At 44.0% G+C, this 21,941-nt stretch overlaps 1 protein-coding gene across 1 annotated transcript in view; it reads right to left on the minus strand.

Moving 5' to 3' along the window:
- The window catches only part of LOC132683103 (inhibitor of carbonic anhydrase-like), a 62,989-nt gene that overhangs the window by 17,191 nt on the left and 23,857 nt on the right, over positions 1–21,941 (minus strand). The window contains exons 3-9 of the mRNA XM_060638707.3: positions 10,802–10,910; positions 9,725–9,886; positions 8,360–8,516; positions 7,493–7,548; positions 3,991–4,169; positions 2,450–2,621; positions 1,404–1,546 (exon numbers count right to left, since the gene is read on the minus strand). Coding sequence (XP_060494690.3) covers positions 1,404–1,546; positions 2,450–2,621; positions 3,991–4,169; positions 7,493–7,548; positions 8,360–8,516; positions 9,725–9,886; positions 10,802–10,910 — 978 coding nt within the window. The remainder of the gene's footprint in view (positions 1–1,403; positions 1,547–2,449; positions 2,622–3,990; positions 4,170–7,492; positions 7,549–8,359; positions 8,517–9,724; positions 9,887–10,801; positions 10,911–21,941) is intronic.

The following is a 21,941-nucleotide window of genomic DNA, read 5'->3' on the forward strand; positions in this document are numbered from 1 at the left end:
GACAGCTTAAATAATTCCTCTAATAGACAGTTACTAAGACTAAAACATAGTTTCATTCCTTAGCTCATGACCACTAACCCACACAGTCTCCAGGATCTATTTTAAAGGACACATACCTCAAAACTATTCTATATATTTTTTTCATCCATAAAATGGGCTCCTGAGCTTATTGTGAGGATTAAATGAGTTAATACAAGATAAGAGCTCATAAACATACTTGGCTCATAGTAAGTAGCTTCACAAATATTAGCTATCATTACTATTAAAGATACACCCGGAAATACTGGGGTCATAGAACAAAAATATTCAATCCGTATTATCTACAATAGCAAAGGATTTGAGAATAAATCAAATGTAGGCATTTATAAATTAGTTAAATACATTGAGGCTGAAATACTTGGTGGAATATTATGCAGCCATTAAAAACATATTTTAAACAAATATTTCATTACCTAAGAAAGTACACCTTCTGTGTTGACTTTAAATAATAATAACAATAGATAACATTTATTGGCTGCTTACTATATGCTAGGCAATGTCCCGAGCACTCAAATTCATTTAATCTTTGTAACCGACAAATTTAGGAGACTGTATAAATTGCCAGATCTTAATGTACGGGTTATTCCCAGGAAGGCTTACCAAAATACAGATCTTCTTTCTTCAAGAAGACTGTGTGTCTCCTAGGTTTCTGTCAATTTTTTAGTATTTTATTTATAATTTTCTTTTTTTTTTTTAATGTTTATGTATTTTTGAGAGAGTGCCAGTGGGGGAGGGGGCAAAGTGAGGGGACAGAAGCGGGCTCTGCACTGACAGGCTGACAGCAGCAAGCCCGATGTGGGGCTCAAACTCACTAACCACGAGATCATGATATGAGCAGAAGTCAAAAGCTCAAATGACTGAGCCACCCAGGTGCCTCCTGAATTTATTTTTTCTAATCACAAAAATATTGTCTGCTCTTAGAGAAAGGAAAGTTAATAACAACACAACTTCATAACTCAGAAATTATGTGGTCATGATCTCTGAGTTATGATGTTGTGAATGATTTTATTTATCTTTCATTTCTCTTGTAGCATGTAATATTTTTGGCACCAGAAAAAAGTTAAACTTAATGACTCAAGGACTGAGAAGGCTGATTTGCTTTCATAATCCACACCCTGGGATGCCACCCCACTTCCCAAAGCTCCCAGGACTCCAGAGCTAAGTACCTAAGGAGTCTGGGTCTTGGGCCAGCCTGAGCTGGAGGGGTGCATTGGGTGGAGTCGCATGGGGCTGAGGAGGAGGTGGGGCAGCACACAACAGGTACATCTTAGCCTCATGGCTGACAGGAAGACATATGGGAAAAGGGCAGAGAGGCCATGTATCTGGGTGTCCAAGCCCAGCTGTGGAGGTAGGGCCCTCCTTACCACGATGGCAGCGATGCAGTTCTCAACGGTCTCCTCCATGGTACACTGTAAGGCGCCACCACTTACAGCACTCCACTCATCGCACTTGACCCTCTCATGGTGGCCCACTGCACACCACAGCACCCTCTGGGAGTCTTCCACACCTAGGACAGGTGGAGAAAAGCCCAGCATGCAAAATAAGTCCTCACATACATCTGGGAGGTTAGTGCCACTGACTGCAGAATGGCTGCCCAATGGTGTCCTCACTGACAGCAGCAGAGTGGGCATGAGACATCCCTGCTCATTCCCTGCCTATCACCCTCCGGGAGAAATGGGGAACTCAGTACTCAGAAGGAACAATGAAGGCAGAGCAGTCCCTCTCCCTACTGACCTCACCTCCTCAAGTACACCCTTCTGAGGGGAGGCCTTTCTGAGCACCAGCCCAGGTCAGGACCTTCCGGGGTTTTCTCTGACAGGACTGGGTTCTCCCATCCAGCAGCATTCCCCAGTTGGTAGTCATGTGTTATCTTTGGGGTAGGCCTAATTGTTCTCCCCTCACCCAATATCTGCTCACCACAGTATACCCACATCTAACACAGTGGCTTTTGTAGGTGCTCAATAACTATTGGTTGACTAAATGAAGAAAAAAATAAGGAAGGAAAGAAAGAAAAAATGAGCCATAGGGATCCAGAGGAAGGCAAGAGCTGAAATAACACCCTCTGAAATCCTAGTTTCATTCCTAATAGTGGCAGAGGCCATGTTCCCACATCAGTTTGGGATGTGCTATTTCTCCTGGGCACTGGGAAGGTGACCCTGGTTAATACACAGGACTGAGAACCATCATTACTTCAAATTGACTGTAACCTGAAGGTCTTCAAAACCCTTTTGTGATCTCATAATTCAGGCCTTTTCTGCAGCTCAGCAGAAAATCCCCTCGCTAACCCAGTGCAGTTGGTAGCTCCCTTAGGCTCCACGGGCCAGTGAAGGTTGGGTAGGATGAGGCTTGCAGGCACTGGGAAAGCTTCTCTGGCTTTCCTGCTCTGCTGCCCTCCCAGGACCTTACACACCTATCCTTAGACGATGAATGGCAGCAAAATATTTGTATCCCAGGTATAGCTTGGCATCCATCTTAGGAGGGACTCTTAAAAACCCATCGGTAGCATCTGTAAACAGCAAGTCCTTCCCATGAGGAGAGGCAAAGAGCTGGAATTCTGTTGACTTGTCTTTTCCAAAATGTTCCTGTTCAAAGGATAAAACAAACAGAGAAGGAGGGAGGCTGGCATAGCAAGGGAAAGGGAAAACAAACCCAAAACCAAATAAGGAAAACTGAAAGTGAAAAAACATGAGCACCTGAGAGTAAAGACAAAGCGCCTGGCCCACCAACGTCCCTGTGGTTCCTGGGCTTCTCATGTCTCTCTCCAGGGAATACTTTACCCAAATCCCAGCTGGTCTGCCATGTGCGGCTTCAGGGAAACCGCCAGGGGCTGTCCCCCTGAGATTCGCACCAAGAGGTACGGGTTGCTGTATGCCAGGCAGCTGCTCCTCCCCAGTGTCATGTTCCCATGTGACAGGCAGTGAAGGCTGCCTGATTCCTGGCCATTAGTGGCTCTAGTGGCTCTAGTGGTCTTCGTCCTGGAGCGGCTAGTGGTCCAGCACCTGCCACTGAGCCTGGACGTCAGGAGTCCTGGGTTCCTCTCCTACCTCAGGCCTACCACTGAAGGACAAGCTGGAAACTTTCCGGCCTCCAAACAATGGAAGGGCCCTTTGCCTACAACTCCCACTAGCTGGCCCAAAGCCATTCCTGACTATTGTACCTACCCCCAAGGTCTTTCCAGTGTCTGTCCACTTTTTGCTTTTGCAGTGGCTCTACATGAAATGTGACCTCTGGCAACCTCCCGTACTTCCTAGGGGTACACACAGCTTACTTCCCAGGGCTCAAGAATCTTCCCAGATATACCCTACAAATTAGTTCCTCTGACCTCTACAAAGTACACAATCCAGGTCCCCAAGGTTGTACCATTTCATCTGGTGATAGTTTGTATGTATATTCATCATGTCTCCCACACTCATCTGGGAGCAACTCAAGGGCAAGTCATTGTGCCCTTCATCTCTGAATCCCCAGTGCTGAGCAGGGAGCGCCAAGAGAGAGGGGTCAGGGGATGGATAAAGGCTGGATGGGAGAGGCTGCCACCAACACCAGACAGAGAGAATGCTCATGGTGAGAGAACCTGCCACTGAGGGAAGTCAGGAGGGCAGGATCGCATGCCAGTAAGATAATAGGAGAATACTCCATAGAGGAGGGGCACCTGCCCTGCATCATGAGGACCCTTTAGAACTGAAAAGAAAAAAATGGAGCAATGAGGCACTTCTATAGAGTCTTTGGACCAGGAGGTCAATGATATAAGGTGAGGGTTTTATGGCCTCTGCTGTCTATAACATATACAGACTGAGTGGCTTTTCAGTGAAGCAGATGATGTGTGACATGGTTCCTGTCCTACACCCAGAAGAACTTCCAGAGTAGCTAGAAGGGAATGTAGGAAAATGCCCCAAATCCAAGCAGGGACACCCCCTCCCACAAGCAGGAAGGGAGGGTGGTGGGTGGGAATACCTGGGCCTGGTTGAGAAGCTCCCAGATCAAGTCCTCCTTGCCCCCCACCTTTCGAGCCATGACAGCATGAGAAGGGAAATGGGCCAGGTGACAGTCCTTGTATTCATCCACTGACTTCCGGGAGTTGTCCAGGCAGAGCAGCTCATACTGGTCCCTGTCAGCTTTGTTTGGCAGGTTCTCTGGGGGAAGAAAGCCCAGATGGGCCAACTGTAGACAGAGCTATGAGCTGTGGTCCCTGCTGCTCCCTGAATCACAGACTGTTTGACCTTATTGTAATAACTTTCTAGGCCCAAGATGGAGCTAGTCCTGCCGAGGTACCACATAAGTAAACCAAAATTTAGATCAGCTTTTGTGTCCCTCTAAATGCTCTGCTTGACCAGAAACAAAGTCTATTCAAATCAGCAAGTCCCCGAACACCAAGCCAGCCCTGGGCCTTCTAACCTAGACAAAGTTGACTATATGGCCCCAGTCAATAGTCTATTTGTCTCTTTCTTGTCCTTTATTCATTTATAGAAGCTCCCTGACTTCCACCCCATTTTTCAGCTCTCCAAAAGGAGACTGTCAACTTCATGAAATGTTAAAATGTGTTTGTATCACCTAATTTGTCTTTAATAATTTTTTAACAACCTAAAGAGGACTGAAAGAAAATTTTTTCCAAATACATTTTATACATATGAGGAACCTGAGGCCTCAGGAGGTGAAATGACTGGTTCTCACTGCAGATAGACCCGGGGCCGGGAAGCCTGTTTGGCCCAGGACCCCTCTTACTACCCCACACGTCTGTAACTCTGCCGATATGAATGATGACAGCAAATGTTTTCTGAGCACTCACAGCACACCAAAGACTGTGCTGAAGGCTTTCATTTAATCCTCATAGCAACTGGGGAGGCCAGTGATATGATGATGCCATTCTAGAGATGAGGAAACGTAGGCTCGGAGAGTTAAGGTAACTTGTGAGCTAGTCTGAGGCTGATGCATCACCATGCGAGGACAATCCAGGTCCCCCACTAAAATGGCGATCCTCCCCTGGAGGCAGAGCCTGCTGGGGAAAGGTGGTGAAAGAGTTGAAGGAGGCATAGGGCCCCAGTCAGGGTACTCTACAGGTACAAAGAGGGCCAGAAAACCTTGTGAGGGAAACAGACTGTTTGGTTCCCCTTGTCTTGGTATTTGAAAGTGTTCTGGGTTGAATTGTGTCCCCTGAAATTCCTATATTGAAGTCCTAAATGCCCGTTACCTGAGAATGTGGCCTTACTTGGAAATAGAGTCATTGCAGCTGTCATTAGCTAAGATGAGGTCACACTACAGTAGTGTGAGCCCCTACTCCAGCATGACTGGTATGCTGATAAAAATGATACACACGCAAGGAGAATGCCATGTGAAGAGAAGGACTTAGGTTGGGCTGGTGTGACCACAAGCCAACAAGGGACACCAAAGATTGCCGGCAAACCACCAGAAATCTAGGGGAGAGGCAAAGAACAGATTCCCCTCAGAACCTCCAGAAGGAACCCACCCTACTCACACCTTGATCTTGGACTTCTAGCCTCTCAAACTGTGAGACAATAAACTTCTATTGCTTAAGCCACCCAGTTTGTGGTATTTTGTCACGGCAGCCCTAGAAAACTCATAGAGAAGGTCTTTGGGGTTCATAAATTCTCACACTGAAAGGGAAGGAGTACAATTAGAGTTCTTGTATAAGGTTACAAGTTTAATTAGGTATGTCGAAGAGAAAATACATTTTAAATCTTTATATTGAAAGAAAAAATTTTAATGATTTAGTAATATCAGAATTCAATTAAAAAAAATCAATATGGTCTAATAGCTCCAGAAAGAAAGAACTTTACCTCAAGGTCCCAGTGGTAGCAGCAGCTCCCCAACACTCACTTGTACCCCAAAAGCCTGATGGATAGTCTCTTATAAACTTCTACTTAAAAGGCAATGAGTGGGGGTTCCTGGGTGGCTCAGTTGGTTAAGTGTCCGACTTTGGCTCAGGTCATGATCTCACAGTTCATGAGTTCAAGCCCTGCATTGGGCTCGCTGCTGTCAGAACAGAGCCTGCTTTGGATCCTCTGTCCTCTCTCTCTCTGCCCCTCCCCTGCTGACTCTCTCTCTCTCTCTCTCTCTCTCTCTTTCTCTTTCTCTCTCCAAGTAAATAAACTTTTTTTTCGAAGGCAATGAGTGATCTATATTAGCAGGCAAATGACTTTCAGTAAAAGTAAATGAGGACAGGCTGGGACAGCCTGTTGTTTTCAGAAAGTGAAGATGTTTTCAAATGCTTCAGGGTGAGTGTTAGAAGACTCTGCCCACTGGCATGGTAACTGTGACCACTTGAGCAACCAGAGGAAATAACAATGACAATTATCTGGAACAACTTGATTCTGGGAAATGAAACCCATGAATGACCCCACTAATCAAATTTACTGATTATTAATAAGACATGCGTCAGTTGCCAAAATGCTAACAAACCAGGTCAGTGTGTAATAATGAGGGGACTGTGAATTGTGAATAGCTGAACAAAGCAACAAAGGACCTTGAACTCCTCTTTCATGCTAGAGAAAGACACTGTGTTGTAAGGAGCTCTGTGAAAAGTGATGACTTAAAGTTTCCTTTGAGGTAGCAGACATTTATCTTAAAAATGAACCTAGCATACTGAATATTCATTTGGTTTAAACATCTTGAACAATACAAGTGTATTCTGTATGTGATAGAAATTTGATTGGTTACAAAACAAAACCCAGATTCTGTAACTTCAATTTGCCTGAAATATTATTTTGGTTTTTTTGTTTCTTTCTGATAAATGGCCCAAACTCTTTTTTTTTTAAATTTTAATCTTTATTTTTGAGAGAGAATGAGAAAGTGGGGGAGCAACAGAGAGAGGAGACACAAGATCCAAAGCAGGCTCCAGGCTCTGAGCTGTCAGCACAGAGGCCAATGTGGGGCTCGAACTCACAATCAGTGAGTTCATGACTTGAGCCCAAGTCGGCCGCTCAACCGACTGAGCCACCCAGGTGACCCGGCCCAAAACTCTTAAAAGGGTTTATTTTTTTCAATGTAGAAACACAAAAGAAATATATTTTTGTCCACAGTAATAATGCTTTTGCAACACCTCTAGTTGTAGATGTGCTAATAAGTTCTGAAATCATTATAATAATTTGTGTGTTTGTTTAAGGTGTTTGAAGCATTTAGGAGCCATTTATACTGAAGAATTCGGGAGAATGTGATTACATTTGAAATGGATATTGCAGTGGCTAAGAGAATTGAATTATTACAACTTGTTTTATTAATTGGTAAATACTGTTTCAGTTCGTTTAGTAGATTTGCAAACTGAACAAATTGAACACTAAACCAAGTACAAATAACAGAAATGATTTTTCTACAGAAACTCTCCTGTATCATTAACGGTCTTGTCATCACCCATCTCTAGATGTTAGGAAACTTTCAGGTAAGAACCAGTTCCCCTGGCCAGGGTATGGCTCACATGATTCTCCCTCCATTCAGCACTTACCAAACACTGTCATATGCCTCACGAAGGCCACATCCCCCACACCATCCTGCAGACACCTGAGGAACGGGAAAGCGATAGTCAGGCCACTGTCTGTGACTTGGGCTCACCCCTGCCCTGGCAACCCCTCAGAGTCTCTGCCCTGACCACTGGCTCACGCGGCTTTGCCCACAGTTTCCCAGACTTCAGTGTGTCCTCACAGAGGCAATGGCCCTGTCTGAGGGGCTTTTGAACCTCCACAGCCAACCCGGGTCTAAAGTAGGCAGGAGCTCTGTAAGCCACAACCCAGGTGATTCTAGGGAGGGATGGTGTGAAGGAAGGACCCGCACTTTCCCCTTTGAAGGCAGCCTAAAGTGATTGATTTTTTTTTTTTTTTTAATAAAGCCCGATTCATGGAGGATAAAAACTCAGGATAGCCTTGGATTCCCAGCCAGTTTTGTTCTGGTTTTGACCAGTAGCCATTTCTCTTACAGACATGGAGAGGTGCCTGCAGAGGGCTGAGAGGGAGGTGGGGAGAGGCGAGCACATGTCCCTGACACAAGGAGATGCTCTGCCAGAAATAAGCAAGCTGGGAGGTCTTGGCCTTTGGCCCATCTGGAAGCCCAAGCCTGTGTGTGTGGATCCCAGAGACCTAGAGATAGGTCTGTCCCCCAAGCCCTCCCTGGTCCAGGAGGGAGCACACAGGCTCCCTGGGAGGCAAAGAGGGGCTCCCACGCAGAAGGCTGCTCCTCAGGATGGTTAGGAGTGAGGGTGGGCCATGGGAAGCACTCAGGACCCTGGGTTTCACACTGACACTCTAGGTGGTCTGAGTTTCCTGTGCCTTAGTTTCCCCATCATCAGGGTGAGGAGAAGCAGGGGGGCCCCACTCACTTGAAGGCACCTGAGTAGCCGAAGTACGGTTCCTGGAAGGAGCAGGCACACTTGTCTGTCCCTTTCCCCACACACAGTTGACACAGTCTGGGGAACGCTGTCCTGTTCGCACAGGGGACACAGCTGCCGGAGAAGAACTCGGCCATTTCTGCTGTGGCTGCTCAACACAGACATATGGACCTCAGGGCATGAACTGGCTGGGGGCCTCTGGGTTGTGTATGTGTGTGAGTGAGTGGCCCTCTGTGAGATCCCATGAGGCTGTACATACTTCCCAAGACTGTCCTAAGGAAGCAGATGTCCAGAGGTGGCCAACAGTGCCCATAGCCAAAGAAGTGGATGGCCCAGGGTCCCCATGTGTTCAGACATCACACCAATGTGTGGGCCTGGGGTCATTAGCATGTCCACTGCAGAGAGCCACCTACCTACACTGAACCAAGGGACCGCTCACCTTGTTAACTCACCACCATGGAGGCTCTAGGTGTGGCAGACAGAACTCTAAACACTGCAGGAGCTCCAATTGCCCTTTCTTACTTCGGGACATGGTCCCACCCACCCCTCTCCCCTTTGGATCCAGGAGCTATGGTAGTTGATGGTAGTTCCAGGAATCCATGGAAGAGGGTTGGGATAATTTGCCTGGTGGTTGGTAGGGGGTAGGCCAACAGTCATAACTTTTCAGACAGATGTCCAGCAGTGTCAGACATGGAGGCAAAAGAGACCCCAAGAAAGGGCAAACACGGCCAGAGCTATGGCCCAGGCTTTGGCACTCCATCTGACCCCAAAAGCCCCTTTGTTTCTATCACAGGCAAAACATGGATGCTGCAGAGTTGGCAGGGATCAAAAGCACAGAAAAGATTTGCCCATCGTCTTTCAAAGGCTAATGAGGCACCCTAGACTCCCTTGGCTCATCAAAACTGAACAAAAAGGACATAAAAAATTCTTGGCTCCAGTCTGCTCCTCACTTCTTGCCCCCATCCAAACCCTCACCCCAGGCACTGAGGCCTGACTGCCGATGGTGTGACTATAATCCCTAGTGAGCCTTCCTGGGAAGCTGGAAGGGAGTTCCCCTTTCTCATGAGCCCCAGGGATGGCCCTTGTCAAGCCAAACTGCTGGGGTTACAATGAATGTGGGGCTTTCAGAAGCTCAGAGACCAAGGGGCCTTTGCTGAGAGAAGACTCAGCTGCCAGTTCCCGAGGGTCGCTGGTGCAAGCAAACCCAGCTAGTCACATTTAAATCAGGCTGTCCTCTCCTCACCTTGTAGTTCATGAAACTCAGCGCCTGGTAGTGATTATATGGCCCCAACACAATCTATGTGGGTGACTGGCATAGGAGTCCTGCCTGAGGGCACCCAGCCCTAGCAAGCCTACCTTTTTCAGTGGAGTCAGAAGGAAGAAGTACCCCAATGGGGATGTTCCACCCAGCAGACCATCCTAGGCCCGTGTGGCAAGACTTCTTGCCTCGGAGCTGGTTCAGCTGGAAGTCGCTGTCCTTCTTCACCACAGCTACAGCATAATGGTAGGTTTGTGGATCTGCAAAGGAAAAGAGTGAAAGGAGGACCAAAGGAAGACACCGCATTATTGCTAACTAATCTTCCAGAGTGTGTGCAATGGGCAACTTCAGGAAATCCTAGGACCTGCACCATCTCCTGGTGAACAGGTAAAAAAAGAAAAAAATTGCCCTTTGATTAATAGGAGTGGGGGGGGAGTCCATTTTCAGGGCAATGAACACTAGTTCCTTTAAGCCAGCCCCTTGTAGCCAGTGGAGACATGGGGTTGGGGCCACTGGCTACTACAGGGCCTGCAGGGCATTCTTAGGGAGACCTCAGCTCCCAGTCATTGTGATGTTACTGTTTCTCCCCAAAGGCTTTTCTCCTTTCTCTGTTTCTTTGCCTGCAGCCCAGACACAATGGTAAAGGTGTGAGAGGAAGGATGCAGGGGTGACCCCAGGATTTTGACAGAGCCCTGAAAGTTGGACACAGATTGAGGTGGGCTGTGCTCATGTACCCACTGATGACAGTTATGGACAAGTATGGGAGGAGGCAAAGCCTTATTCTTCAATTCCCCCCAAATCTCTCCTCACATCATTCACAGATCCATGTTCTGTAGCAACTGCAGGGGAATTAGCACAGCGAAGAGGCTGTCCAGATCTCTGTGTCTCCAGAGAAGGGCCTCTCAATGGTGAAACCCCACTGGGTAAGTGATGGATTCTGGACAGCACTGCCCCCTCTTATCCAGCAGTACCAAGGGCATTTCGATCAGGATGCATACAGTTCACAATTTCCCAGGGAGAGTCAACATTCTAGCCCTTGTAGGTCAGCATAGATGACAGACTCCTTCAATCCAAAGAGCTCCAGCAACTCTGTTCCCTACAGGCTGACAGAGACCCTACCTCCCCCCATGGCTGCAGTGTCAGACCAGAGACCTGGGACCCCAGGGAGAACGCACCATCTTTTGACCCAAAGAATTCTGCCACGACGGGCTTCAGGTTAAAGGGGAGCAGGCCTGCCTCAAATACCAAACCTCCTTCGACAGTCACAGCATCTGCTTCATTTGCCTGAAAGAGAAGAGACCAGTCCATGAATGGAGCCCCTAATCTAGACCTCTGCCAGGGACACTTGACCCATAGATATCTGCATGGGTCAGACCTCATTCCCTCCTTATTGTCCACTCAAATGTCACCTTCTCAGCAAGGCTCTCTCCAACCACATCTTAATACAATCACTCCATGCACAAATGCTGAGCTCCCCCTTTGCTTTTTCCTTCAGTCAACCACCTGACAACCATTCATTGTAAATTCTCTTCCCCTTTGGAATTCAAGCTCCACCAAGGTGGGGATACTTTTTTTGTTTGGTTGGCTTTTTCCTGCTGTATCTCAGAACCTAGAGAAGCACCTCCTATAGGTAAGTGTTCAATAAATGTTTGTTGGAGGAGTGAGTGAATTGTCAAATATTTCCATCCATAAGAAGTTATGGCTTGCACTCACAGATCTGGATTCTCTCTTCAAGTATCTGTCAGCCTAGGATTCCTTCCTTCTTGTGAGAAGCAGCAACCTCACAGCCTCTTCTCAGAAGTGAGGTAGATCATTTCTCAACCCATCATGGAAACCTTTTTTTTCTTTTAAAGAGAGAGAATGAGCAGGGGAGGGGCAGAGAGAGAGAGAGAGAGAGAGAGAGAGAGAGAGAGAGAGAATCTTAAGCAGGCTCCACACTCAGCACAGAGCCTGACACGGGGCTCAATCTCACAGCCATGAGATCATGACCTGAGCTGAAAACAAGAGTTGGACACTTAACCAACTGAGCCACCCAGCTGCCCTTAGAAATAATTTTTTAAATTCATTTATCAATTCACATTTGAAGTAACTTGGCTTTTTCTGAATTTAGTGTTGTGTTTCTATATACTTGCCTCCTTTTTCCTCCTCCCATTTTTCTTACATATGAATTTTATTTATGTATTTATGTATGTAGTATATAATTAATACTCTGTTGCATGTATCAGAACTCAATTTAAATTCACTTAGGTAAAAGAGGCATTTAGTATAAAGGTAAAAGGACAAGAAGGCCACTGGGACTAGTGAATACCATCAAGGTCAGAAGCAATTACATACATGGGTTTCAGTTCATACCCATGGGCTCCAGCTCATTACTGGTGGTTCCAGATTGTTCTTGCTCTTCCCCCACTTTACCTACATCTTCCCTTCCTGGCTGCCTCCTCCTCAAGCTCCAAAGGCTTATGAAAAGTCAGTAGTCTTAATAGAGACTGTATAACCTGCTTCAGCAACTGCATAAGGTCAAATTCTTGTAACAAATCAATCCCCCCCCATAGATGAATTAGAAAAATAAATAAAGAAAAGTTTGTATTCATGTTTTTGACCCTTACTGAATATTTCCCAATCGTCTTCCAGAAATGACACAGAATTTATAATTCATAACACCAATAACAATGCATATGAATGTCACAGAAACCTACCAGCAAGAAATTCCATCATTTAAGAAATGTTATTACATTTCTAGGTATAAACTGTTACTTTAAGGATGGCTTTATTCAGGGGCCCCTGGGTGGCTCAGTCCGTTAAGAGTCTGACTTTGGCCCAGGTCATGATCTCAGGTTTGTTGGTTGGAGCCCTGCATCAGGCTCTGTGCTGACAGCTCAGGGCCTAGAGCCTGCTTTGGATTCTGTTTCTCCCTCTTCTGTCTACCCATCCCCTGCTCACACTCTGTTTCTCTCTATATTTCTCTCAAAAATAAATAAACATTAAAAAAAATTTTTTTAAACAATGGCTTTATTTGCGTTTGATCATTAAAAAATATGAACATTTTTTCCTTTATTGTTTATATCTTTTATTAGTTGTAATTTCTTTTCTGCAAGTGGTTTGTCTATAGCTTGTTATCCTTAAGCATTTTTTACAAATTTAAATGATATCTTAATCTAGTTTTTACATTATGCTGTTTTGTCATAGTTGATGTGAATATATTTTTGTATGCTTAAGGTCTTAAAATCTTTTTTTGTCAAAGATTTAAAACTTTTACATTTCCAAGCTTATCTACCTCTGTGATTTATCTTGTTATGTCTACCTATATTAGTCAAATTTCATCAAACTGAGAGTTTGTTTGGTAAATGGATTAAACACTTCACTTAATTTTGTTGCTGAAGAGTTACCCAGGGGACACCTGGGTGGCTCAGTCGGTTGAGTGTCCGACTCTTGGTTTCAGCTCACGTCACGACCTCATGGTTGGTGAGTTTGAGCCCCGCATCCAGCTCTATACTGACAGTGTGGAGCCTACTTGGGATTCTCTGTCCCTTCCCCCCCACCTCTCTCAAAACTAAATAAACAAACATTAAAAAAAAAGAGAGGTACCCAGTTGTCTCGCTAAAGAATCTTTTCTTAGTCATTTACTTAGAAAGTTTGCCTTATCACACATATCAGTGTAAATCTATACCTTATCATACATATCTGTGTAAATCTACATGTATCTTACCTAAATTTATTAAGCCTATGGCCCTAGTGCCCTAATGTTGGATATTGATCATAGCTGACATCTGCATCATATCATGTAGACAACTAGATAGATGAATATATATATAGCAAGCTGTGAATATGTATGAATTTTGTTTGCTTTCAGGCCTCCTAACATCTGCACCAGGACCCTGGTCTTTGTAATACTGCTATTTAAATATTTTATAGTTTCAGGTAGGCCTCCACCACTCCCTTGCTAATTTTCTTTTTTAAAATACTATTTATAGGGGTGCCTGGGTGGCTCAGTCGGTTGAGCATCCGACTTTGGCTCAGGTCATGATCCCACAGTTCGTGGGTTCGAGCCCGCGTTGGGCCCTGTGCTGACAGCTCAGAGCCTGGAGCCTGCTTTGGATTCTGTGTCTCCCTCTCTCTCTGCCCCTCCCCCACTCGCACTCTGTCTCTATCTCTCAAAAATGAATAAACCTTAAAATATATTTTAAACAAATAAAATACTATTTATATTCTTATCCATGTGCTTTTTCTTAAGATTTTGTAATTATTTGATACTTCTAAAAGGACTATACTTTGATGAAAATTATATTAAACTTATTAACTTTGAGAAAATATGCAAGTATTTGATATTTAATCTTCCCATCTAGGAATATGTCATATGTGTTTATTAATAAATATTGTTCATTTATCCTAGACCTTTGTATTATATTTGTTTTTTTTTAATATGAAATTTATTGTCAAATTGGTTTCCATACAACACCCAGTGCTCATCCCAGAAGGTGCCCTCCTCGGTACCCACCCTCCCCTCCCTCCCACCCCCAACAACCCTCAGTTTATTCTGGGTTTTTTTTGTTTGTTTTTTTGTTTTTTTTTAATTTTTTTATTTTTATATATATATATATATTTTTTAATATATGAAATTTATTGTCAAATTGGTTTCCATACAACACCCAGTGCTCATCCCAAAAGGTGCCCTCCTCAGTACCCATCACCCACCCTCTCCTCCCTCCCACCCCCCATCAACCCTCAGTTTGTTCTCAGTTTTTAACAGTCTCTTATGCTTTGGCTCTCTCCCTCTCTAACCTCTTTTTTTTTTTTTTCCTTCCCCTCCCCCATGAGTTTCTGTTAAGTTTCTCAGGATCCACATAAGAGTGAAACCATATGGTATCTGTCTTTCTGTGTATGGCTTATTTCACTTAGCATCACACTCTCCAGTTCCATCCACGTTGCTACAAAAGGCCATATTTCATTCTTTCTCATTGCCACGTAGTATTCCCTTGTGTATATAAACCACAATTTCTTTATCCATTCATCAGTTGATGGACATTTAGGCTCTTTCCATCATTTGGCTATTGTTGAGAGTGCCGCTATAAACATTGCGGTACAAGTGCCCCTATGCATCAGTACTCCCGTATCCCTTGGATAAATTCCTAGCAGTGCTATTGCTGGGTCATAGGGTAGGTCTATTTTTAATTTTCTGAGGAACCTCCACACTGTTTTCCAGAGCGGCTGCACCAATTTGCATTCCCACCAACAGTGCAAGAGGGTTCCCGTTTCTCCACATCCTCTCCAGCATCTATAGTCTCCTGATTTGTTCATTTTGGCCACTCTGACTGGCGTGAGGTGATATCTGAGTGTGGTTTTGATTTGTATTTCCCTGATGAGGAGCGACGTTGAACATCTTTTCATGTGCCTGCTGGCCATCCGGATGTCTTCTTTAGAGAAGTGTCTATTCACGTTTTCTGCCCATTTCTTCACTGGGTTATTTGTTTTTCGGGTGTGGAGTTTGGTGAGCTCTTTATAGATTTTGGATACTAGCCCTTTGTCCGATATGTCATTTGCAAATATCTTTTCCCATTCTGTCGGTTGCCTTTTAGTTTTGTTGATTATTTCCTTTGCTGTGCAGAAGCTTTTTATCTTCATAAGGTCCCAGTAATTCACTTTTGCTTTTAATTCCCTTGCCTTTGGGGATGTGTCGAATAAGAGATTGCTACGGCTGAGGTCAGAGAGGTCTTTTCCTGCTTTCTCTTCTAGGGTTTTGATGGTTTCCTGTCTCACATTCAGGTCCTTTATCCATTTTGAGTTTATTTTTGTGAATGGTGTGAGAAAGTGGTCTAGATTCAACCTTCTGCATGTTGCTGTCCAGTTCTCCCAGCACCATTTATTAAAGAGACTGTCTTTTTTCCATTGGATGTTCTTTCCTGCTTTGTCAAAGATCAGTTGGCCATACGTTTGTGGGTCTAGTTCTGGGGTTTCTATTCTATTCCATTGGTCTATGTGTCTGTTTTTGTGCCAATACCATGCTGTCTTGATGATGACAGCTTTGTAGTAGAGGCTAAAGTCTGGGATTGTAATGCCTCCTGCTTTGGTCTTCTTCTTCAAAATTACTTTGGCTATTCGGGGCCTTTTGTGGTTCCATATGAATTTTAGGATTGCTTGTTCTAGTTTCGAGAAGAATGCTGGTGCAATTTTGATTGGGATTGCACTGAATGTGTAGATAGCTTTGGGTAGTATTGACATTTTGACAATATTTATTCTTCCAATCCATGAGCAGGGAATGTCTTTCCATTTCTTTAAATCTTCAATTACCTTCATAAGCTTTCTATAGTTTTCAGCATACAGATCTTTTACATCTTTGGTTAGATTTACTCCTAGGTATTTTATGCTTCTTGGTGCAATTGTGAATGGGATCAGTTTCTTTATTTGTCTTTCTGTTGCTTCATTGTTAGTGTATAAGAATGCAACTGATTTCTGTACCTTGATTTTGTATCCTGCAACTTTGCTGAATTCATGTATCAGTTCTAGCAGACTTTTGGTGGAGTCTATCGGATTTTCCATGTATAATATCATGTCATCTGCAAAAAGTGAAAGCTTGACTTCATCTTTGCCAATTTTGATGCCTTTGATTTCCTTTTGTTGTCTGATTGCTGATGCTAGAACTTCCAGCACTATGTTAAACAACAGCGGTGAGAGTGGGCATCCCTGTCGTGTTCCTGATCTCAGGGGAAAAGCTCTCAGTTTTTCCCCGTTGAGGATGATATTAGCTGTGGGCTTTTCATAAATGGCTTTTATGATCTTTAAGTATGTTCCTTCTATCCCGACTTTCTCAAGGGTTTTTATTAAGAAAGGATGCTGGATTTTGTCAAAGGCCTTTTCTGCATCGATTGATAGGATCATATGGTTCTTCTCTTTTTTTTCGTTAATGTGATGTATCACGTTGATTGATTTGCGAATGTTGAACCAGCCCTGCATCCCAGGAATGAATCCCACTTGATCATGGTGAATAATTCTTTTTATATGCCGTTGAATTCGAATTGCTAGTATCTTATTGAGAATTTTTGCATCCATATTCATCAGGGATATTGGCCTGTAGTTCTCTTTTTTTTACTGGGTCTCTGTCTGGTTTAGGAATCAAAGTAATACTGGCTTCATAGAATGAGTCTGGAAGTTTTCCTTCCCTTTCTATTTCTTGGAATAGCTTGAGAAGGATAGGTATTATCTCTGCTTTAAACGTCTGGTAGAACTCCCCTGGGAAGCCATCTGGTCCTACACTCTTATTTGTTGGGAGATTTTTGATAACCGATTCAATTTCTTCGCTGGTTATGGGTCTGTTCAAGCTTTCTATTTCCTCCTGATTGAGTTTTGGAAGAGTGTGGGTGTTTAGGAATTTGTCCATTTCTTCCAGGTTGTCCAATTTGTTGGCATATAATTTTTCATAGTATTCCCTGATAATTCTTTGTATCTCTGAGGGATTGGTTGTAATCATTCCATTTTCATTCATGATTGTATCTATTTGGGTCATCTCCCTTTTCTTTTTGAGAAGCCTGGCTAGAGGTTTGTCAATTTTGTTTATTTTTTCAAAAAACCAACTCTTGGTTTCGTTGATCTGCTCCACAGTTTTTTTAGATTCTATATTGTTTATTTCTGCTCTGATCTTTATTATTTCTCTTCTTCTGCTGGGTTTAGGCTGCCTCTGCTGTTCTGCTTCTATTTCCTTTAGGTGTGGTGTTAGATTTTGTATTTGGGATTTTTCTAGTTTCTTGAGATAGGCCTGGACTGCAATGTATTTTCCTCTCAGGACTGCCTTCCCTGCGTCCCAAAGCGTTTGGATTGTTGTATTTTCATTTTCGTTTTTTTCCATATATTTTTTAATTTCTTCTCTAATTGCCTGGTTGATGCACTCATTCTTTAGTAGGGTGTTCTTTAACCTCCATGCTTTTGGAGGTTTTCCAGACTTTTTCCTGTGGTTGATTTCAAGCTTCATAGCATTGTGGTCTGAAAGTACACATGGTATAATTTCAATTCTTGTAAACTTATGAAGGGCTGCTTTGTGACCCAGTATATGATCTATCTTGGAGAATGTTCCATGTGCACTCGAGAAGAAAGTATATTCTGTTGCTTTGGGATGCAGAGTTCTAACTATATCTGTCAAGTCCATCTGATCCAATGTATCATTCAGGGCCCTTGTTTCTTTATTGACCGTGTGTCTAGATGATCTATCCATTTCTGTAAGTGGGGTGTTAAAGTCCCCTGCAATGACCACATTCTTATCAATAAGGTTGCTTATGTTTATGAGTAATTGTTTTATATATTTGGGGGCTCCGGTATTCGGCGCATAGACATTTATAATTGTTAGCTCTTCCTGATGGATAGACCCTGTAATTATTATATAATGCCCTTCTTCATCTTGTTACAGCCTTTAATTTAAAGTCTAGTTTGTCTGATATAAGTATGGCTACTCCAGCTTTCTTTTGGCTTCCAGTAGCATGATAAATAGTTCTCCATCCCCTCACTCTCAATCTAAAGGTGTCCTCAGATCTAAAATGAGTCTCTTGTAGACAGCAAATAGATGGGTCTTGTTTTTTTATCCATTCTGATACCCTATGTCTTTTGGTTGGCGCATTTAATCCATTTACATTCAGTGTTATTATAGAAAGATACGGGTTTAGAGTCATTGTGATGTCTGTATGTTTTATGCTTGTAGTGATGTCTCTGGTATTTTGTCTCACAGGATCCCCCTTAGGATCTCTTGTAGGGCTGGTTTAGTGGTGACAAATTCCTTCAGTTTTTGTTTGTTTGGGAAGACCTTTATCTCTCCTTCTATTCTAAATGACAGACTTGCTGGATAAAGGATTCTCGGCTGCATATTTTTCCTGTTTAGCATACTGAAGATCTCATGCCAATCCTTTCTGGCCTGCCAAGTTTCAAAAGAGAGATCAGTCACGAGTCTTATAGGTCTCCCTTTATATGTGAGGGCACGTTTATCCCTTGCTGCTTTCAGAATTTTCTCTTTATCCTTGTATTTTGCCAGTTTCACTATGATATGTCGTGCAGAAGATCGATTCAAGTTACGTCTGAAGGGAGTTCTCTGTGCCTCTTGGATTTCAATGCCTTTTTCCTTCCCCAGTTCAGGGAAGTTCTCAGCTATAATTTCTTCAAGTACCCCTTCAGCACCTTTCCCTCTCTCTTCCTCCTCTGGGATACCAATTATGCGTATATTATTTCTTTTTAGTGTATCACTTAGTTCCCTAATTTTCCCCTCATACTCCTGGATTTTTTTTATCTCTCTTTCTCTCAGCTTCCTCTTTTTCCATAACTTTATCTTCTAGTTCACCTATTCTCTCCTCTGCCTCTTCAATTCGAGCCGTCGTCGTTTCCATTTTGTTTTGCATTTTGTTTCAAGCGCTTTTCAGCTCCTCGTGACTGTTCCTTAGTCCCTTGATCTCTGTAGCAAGAGATTCTCTGCTGTCCTCTATACTGTTTTCAAGCCCAGCGATTAATTTTATGACTATTATTCGAAATTCACTTTCTGTTATATTATTTAAATCCTTTTTGATCAGTTCATTAGCTGTTGTTATTTCCTGGAGATTCTTCTGAAGGGAATTCTTCCGTTTGGTCATTTTGGATAGTCCCTGGAGTGGTGAGGACCTGCAGGGCACTTCCCCTGTGCTGTGGTGTATAACTGGAGTTGGTGGGCGGGGCCGCAGTCAGACCTGATGTCTGCCCCCAGCCCACCGCTGGGGCCACAGTCAGACTGGTGTGTGCCTTCTCTTCCCCTATCCTAGGGGCGGGATTCACTGTGGGGTGGCGTGGCCCGTCTGGGCTACTTGCACACTTCCAGGCTTGTGGTGCTGGGGATCTGGCGTATTAGCTGGGGTGGGTAGGCAAGGTGCACGGGGGCAGGAGGGGCAGACTTAGCTCGCTTCTCCTTAGGTGATCCACTTCAGGAGGGGCCCTGTGGCAGCGGGAGGGAGTCAGATCCACTGCCGGAGGTTTGGCTCCGCAGAAGCACAGAGTTGGGTGTTTGTGAGGAGCGAGCAAGTTCCCTGGCAGGAACTGGTTCCCTTTGGGATTTTGGCTGGGGGATGGGCGGGGGAGATGGCGTTGGCGAGCGCCTTTGTTCCCCACCAAACTGAGCTCTGTCGTCCCGGGGCTCAGCAGCTCTCCCTCCCTTTGTCCTCCAGCCTTCCCGCTTTCTGAGCAGAGCTGTTAACTTATGACCTCCCAGACGCTAAGTCGCGCTTGCTGTCGGAACACACTCTGTCCTGTCCCTCCGCTTTTGCCAGCCAGACTCGGGGGCTCTGCTTGGCCAGCGAGCCGCCCCTCCGCTCCGGCTCCCTCCCGCCAGTCCGTGGAGCGCGCACCGCCTCGCCGCCCTTCCTACCCTCTTCCGTGGGCCTCTCGTCTGTGCTTGGCTCCGGAGACTCCGTTCTGCTAATCCTCTGGCGGTTTTCTGGGTTCTTTAGGCAGGTGTAGGTGAAATCTAAGTGATTAGCAGGATGCGCGGTGAGCCCAGCATTCTCCTACGCCGCCATCTTCCCTCTCTAATAATCCAGTTTATTCTGTTTTTAAGAGTCTCTTATGCTTTGGCTCTCTCCCTCTCTAACCTCTTTTTTTTTTCTTCCCCTCCCCCATAGACTTCTGTTGAGTTTCTCAGGATCCACATAAGAGTGAAAGCATATGGTATCTGTCTTTCTCTGTATGAATTATTTCACTTAGCATCACACTCTCCAGTTCCATCCACGTTGCTACAAAGGGCCATATTTCATTCTTTCTCATTGCCACGTAGTATTCCATTGTGTATATAAACCACAATTTCTTTATCCATTCATCAGTTGATGGACATTTAGGCTCTTTCCATCATTTGGCTATTATTGAGAGTGCTGCTATAAACACTGGGGTACAAGTGCCCCTATGCATCAGTACTCCTGTATCCCTTGGGTAAATTCCCAGCAGTGCTACTGCTGGGTCATAGGGTAGGTCTATTTTTAATTTTTTCAGGAATCTCCACACTGTTTTCCAGAGCGTCTGCACCAGCTTGCATTCCCACCAACAGTGCAAGAGGGTTCCCGTTTCTCCACATCCTCTCCAGCATCTATAGTCTCCTGATTTGTTCATTTTGGCCACTCTGACTGGCGTGAGGTGATATCTGAGTGTGGTTTTGATTTGTATTTCCCTGATGAGGAGCGACGTTGAACATCTTTTCATGTGCCTGCTGGCCATCCGGATGTCTTCTTTAGAGAAGTGTCTATTCACGTTTTCTGCCCATTTCTTCAATGGGTTATTTGTTTTTTGGGTGTGGAGTTTGGTGAGCTCTTTATAGATTTTGGATACTAGCCCTTTGTCCGATATGTCATTTGCAAATATCTTTTCCCATTCCGTTGGTTGCCTTTCAGTTTTGTTGATTATTTCCTTTGCTGTGCAGAAGCTTTTTATCTTCATGAGGTCCCAATAGTTCATTTTTGCTTTTAATTCCCTTGCCCTTGGGGATGTGTCAAGTAAGAAATTGCTGTGGCTGAGGTCAGAGAGGTTTTTTCCTGCTTTCTCTTCTAGGGTTTTGATGGTTTCCTGTCTCACATTCAGGTCCTTTATCCATTTTGAGTTTGTTTTTGTGAATGGTGTAAGAAAGTGGTCTAGATTCATTCTTCTGCATGTTGCCGTCCAGTTCTCCCAGCACCATTCGTTAGAGACTGTCTTTTTTTCCATTGGATGTTCTTTCCTGCTTTGTCAAAGATCAGTTGGCCATACGTTTGTGGGTCTAGTTCTGGGGTTTCTATTCTATTCCATTGGTCTATGTGTCTGTTTTTGTGCCAATACCACACTGTCTTGATGATTACAGCTTTGCAGTAGAGGCTAAAGTCTGGGATTGTAATGCCTCCTGCTTTGGTCTTCTTCTTCAAAATTACTTTGGCTATTCGGGGCCTTTTGTGGTTCCATACAAATTTTAGGATTGCTTGTTCTAGCTTCGAGAAGAATGCTGGTGCAATTTTGATTGGGATTGCATTGAATGTGTAGATAGCTTTGGGTAGTATTGACATTTTGACAATATTTATTCTTCCAACCCATGAGCAGGGAATGTTTTTCCATTTCTTTATATCTTGTTCAATTTCCTTCATAAGCTTTCTATAGTTTTCAGCATACAGATCTTTGACAAATCTTTGGTTAGGTTTATTCCTAGGTATTTTATGCTTCTTGGTGCAATTGTGAATGGGATCAGTTTCTTTATTTGTCTTTCTGTTGCTTCATTATTAGTGTATAAGAATGCAACTGATTTCTGTACATTGATTTTGTATCCTGCAACTTTGCTGAATTCATGTATCAGTTCTAGCAGACTTTTGG

This window comes from Panthera onca, chromosome C2 (genome assembly GCF_046562875.1).
Source record: "Panthera onca isolate mPanOnc1 chromosome C2, mPanOnc1 haplotype 2, whole genome shotgun sequence".
Lineage (NCBI taxonomy): Eukaryota > Metazoa > Chordata > Mammalia > Carnivora > Felidae > Panthera > Panthera onca.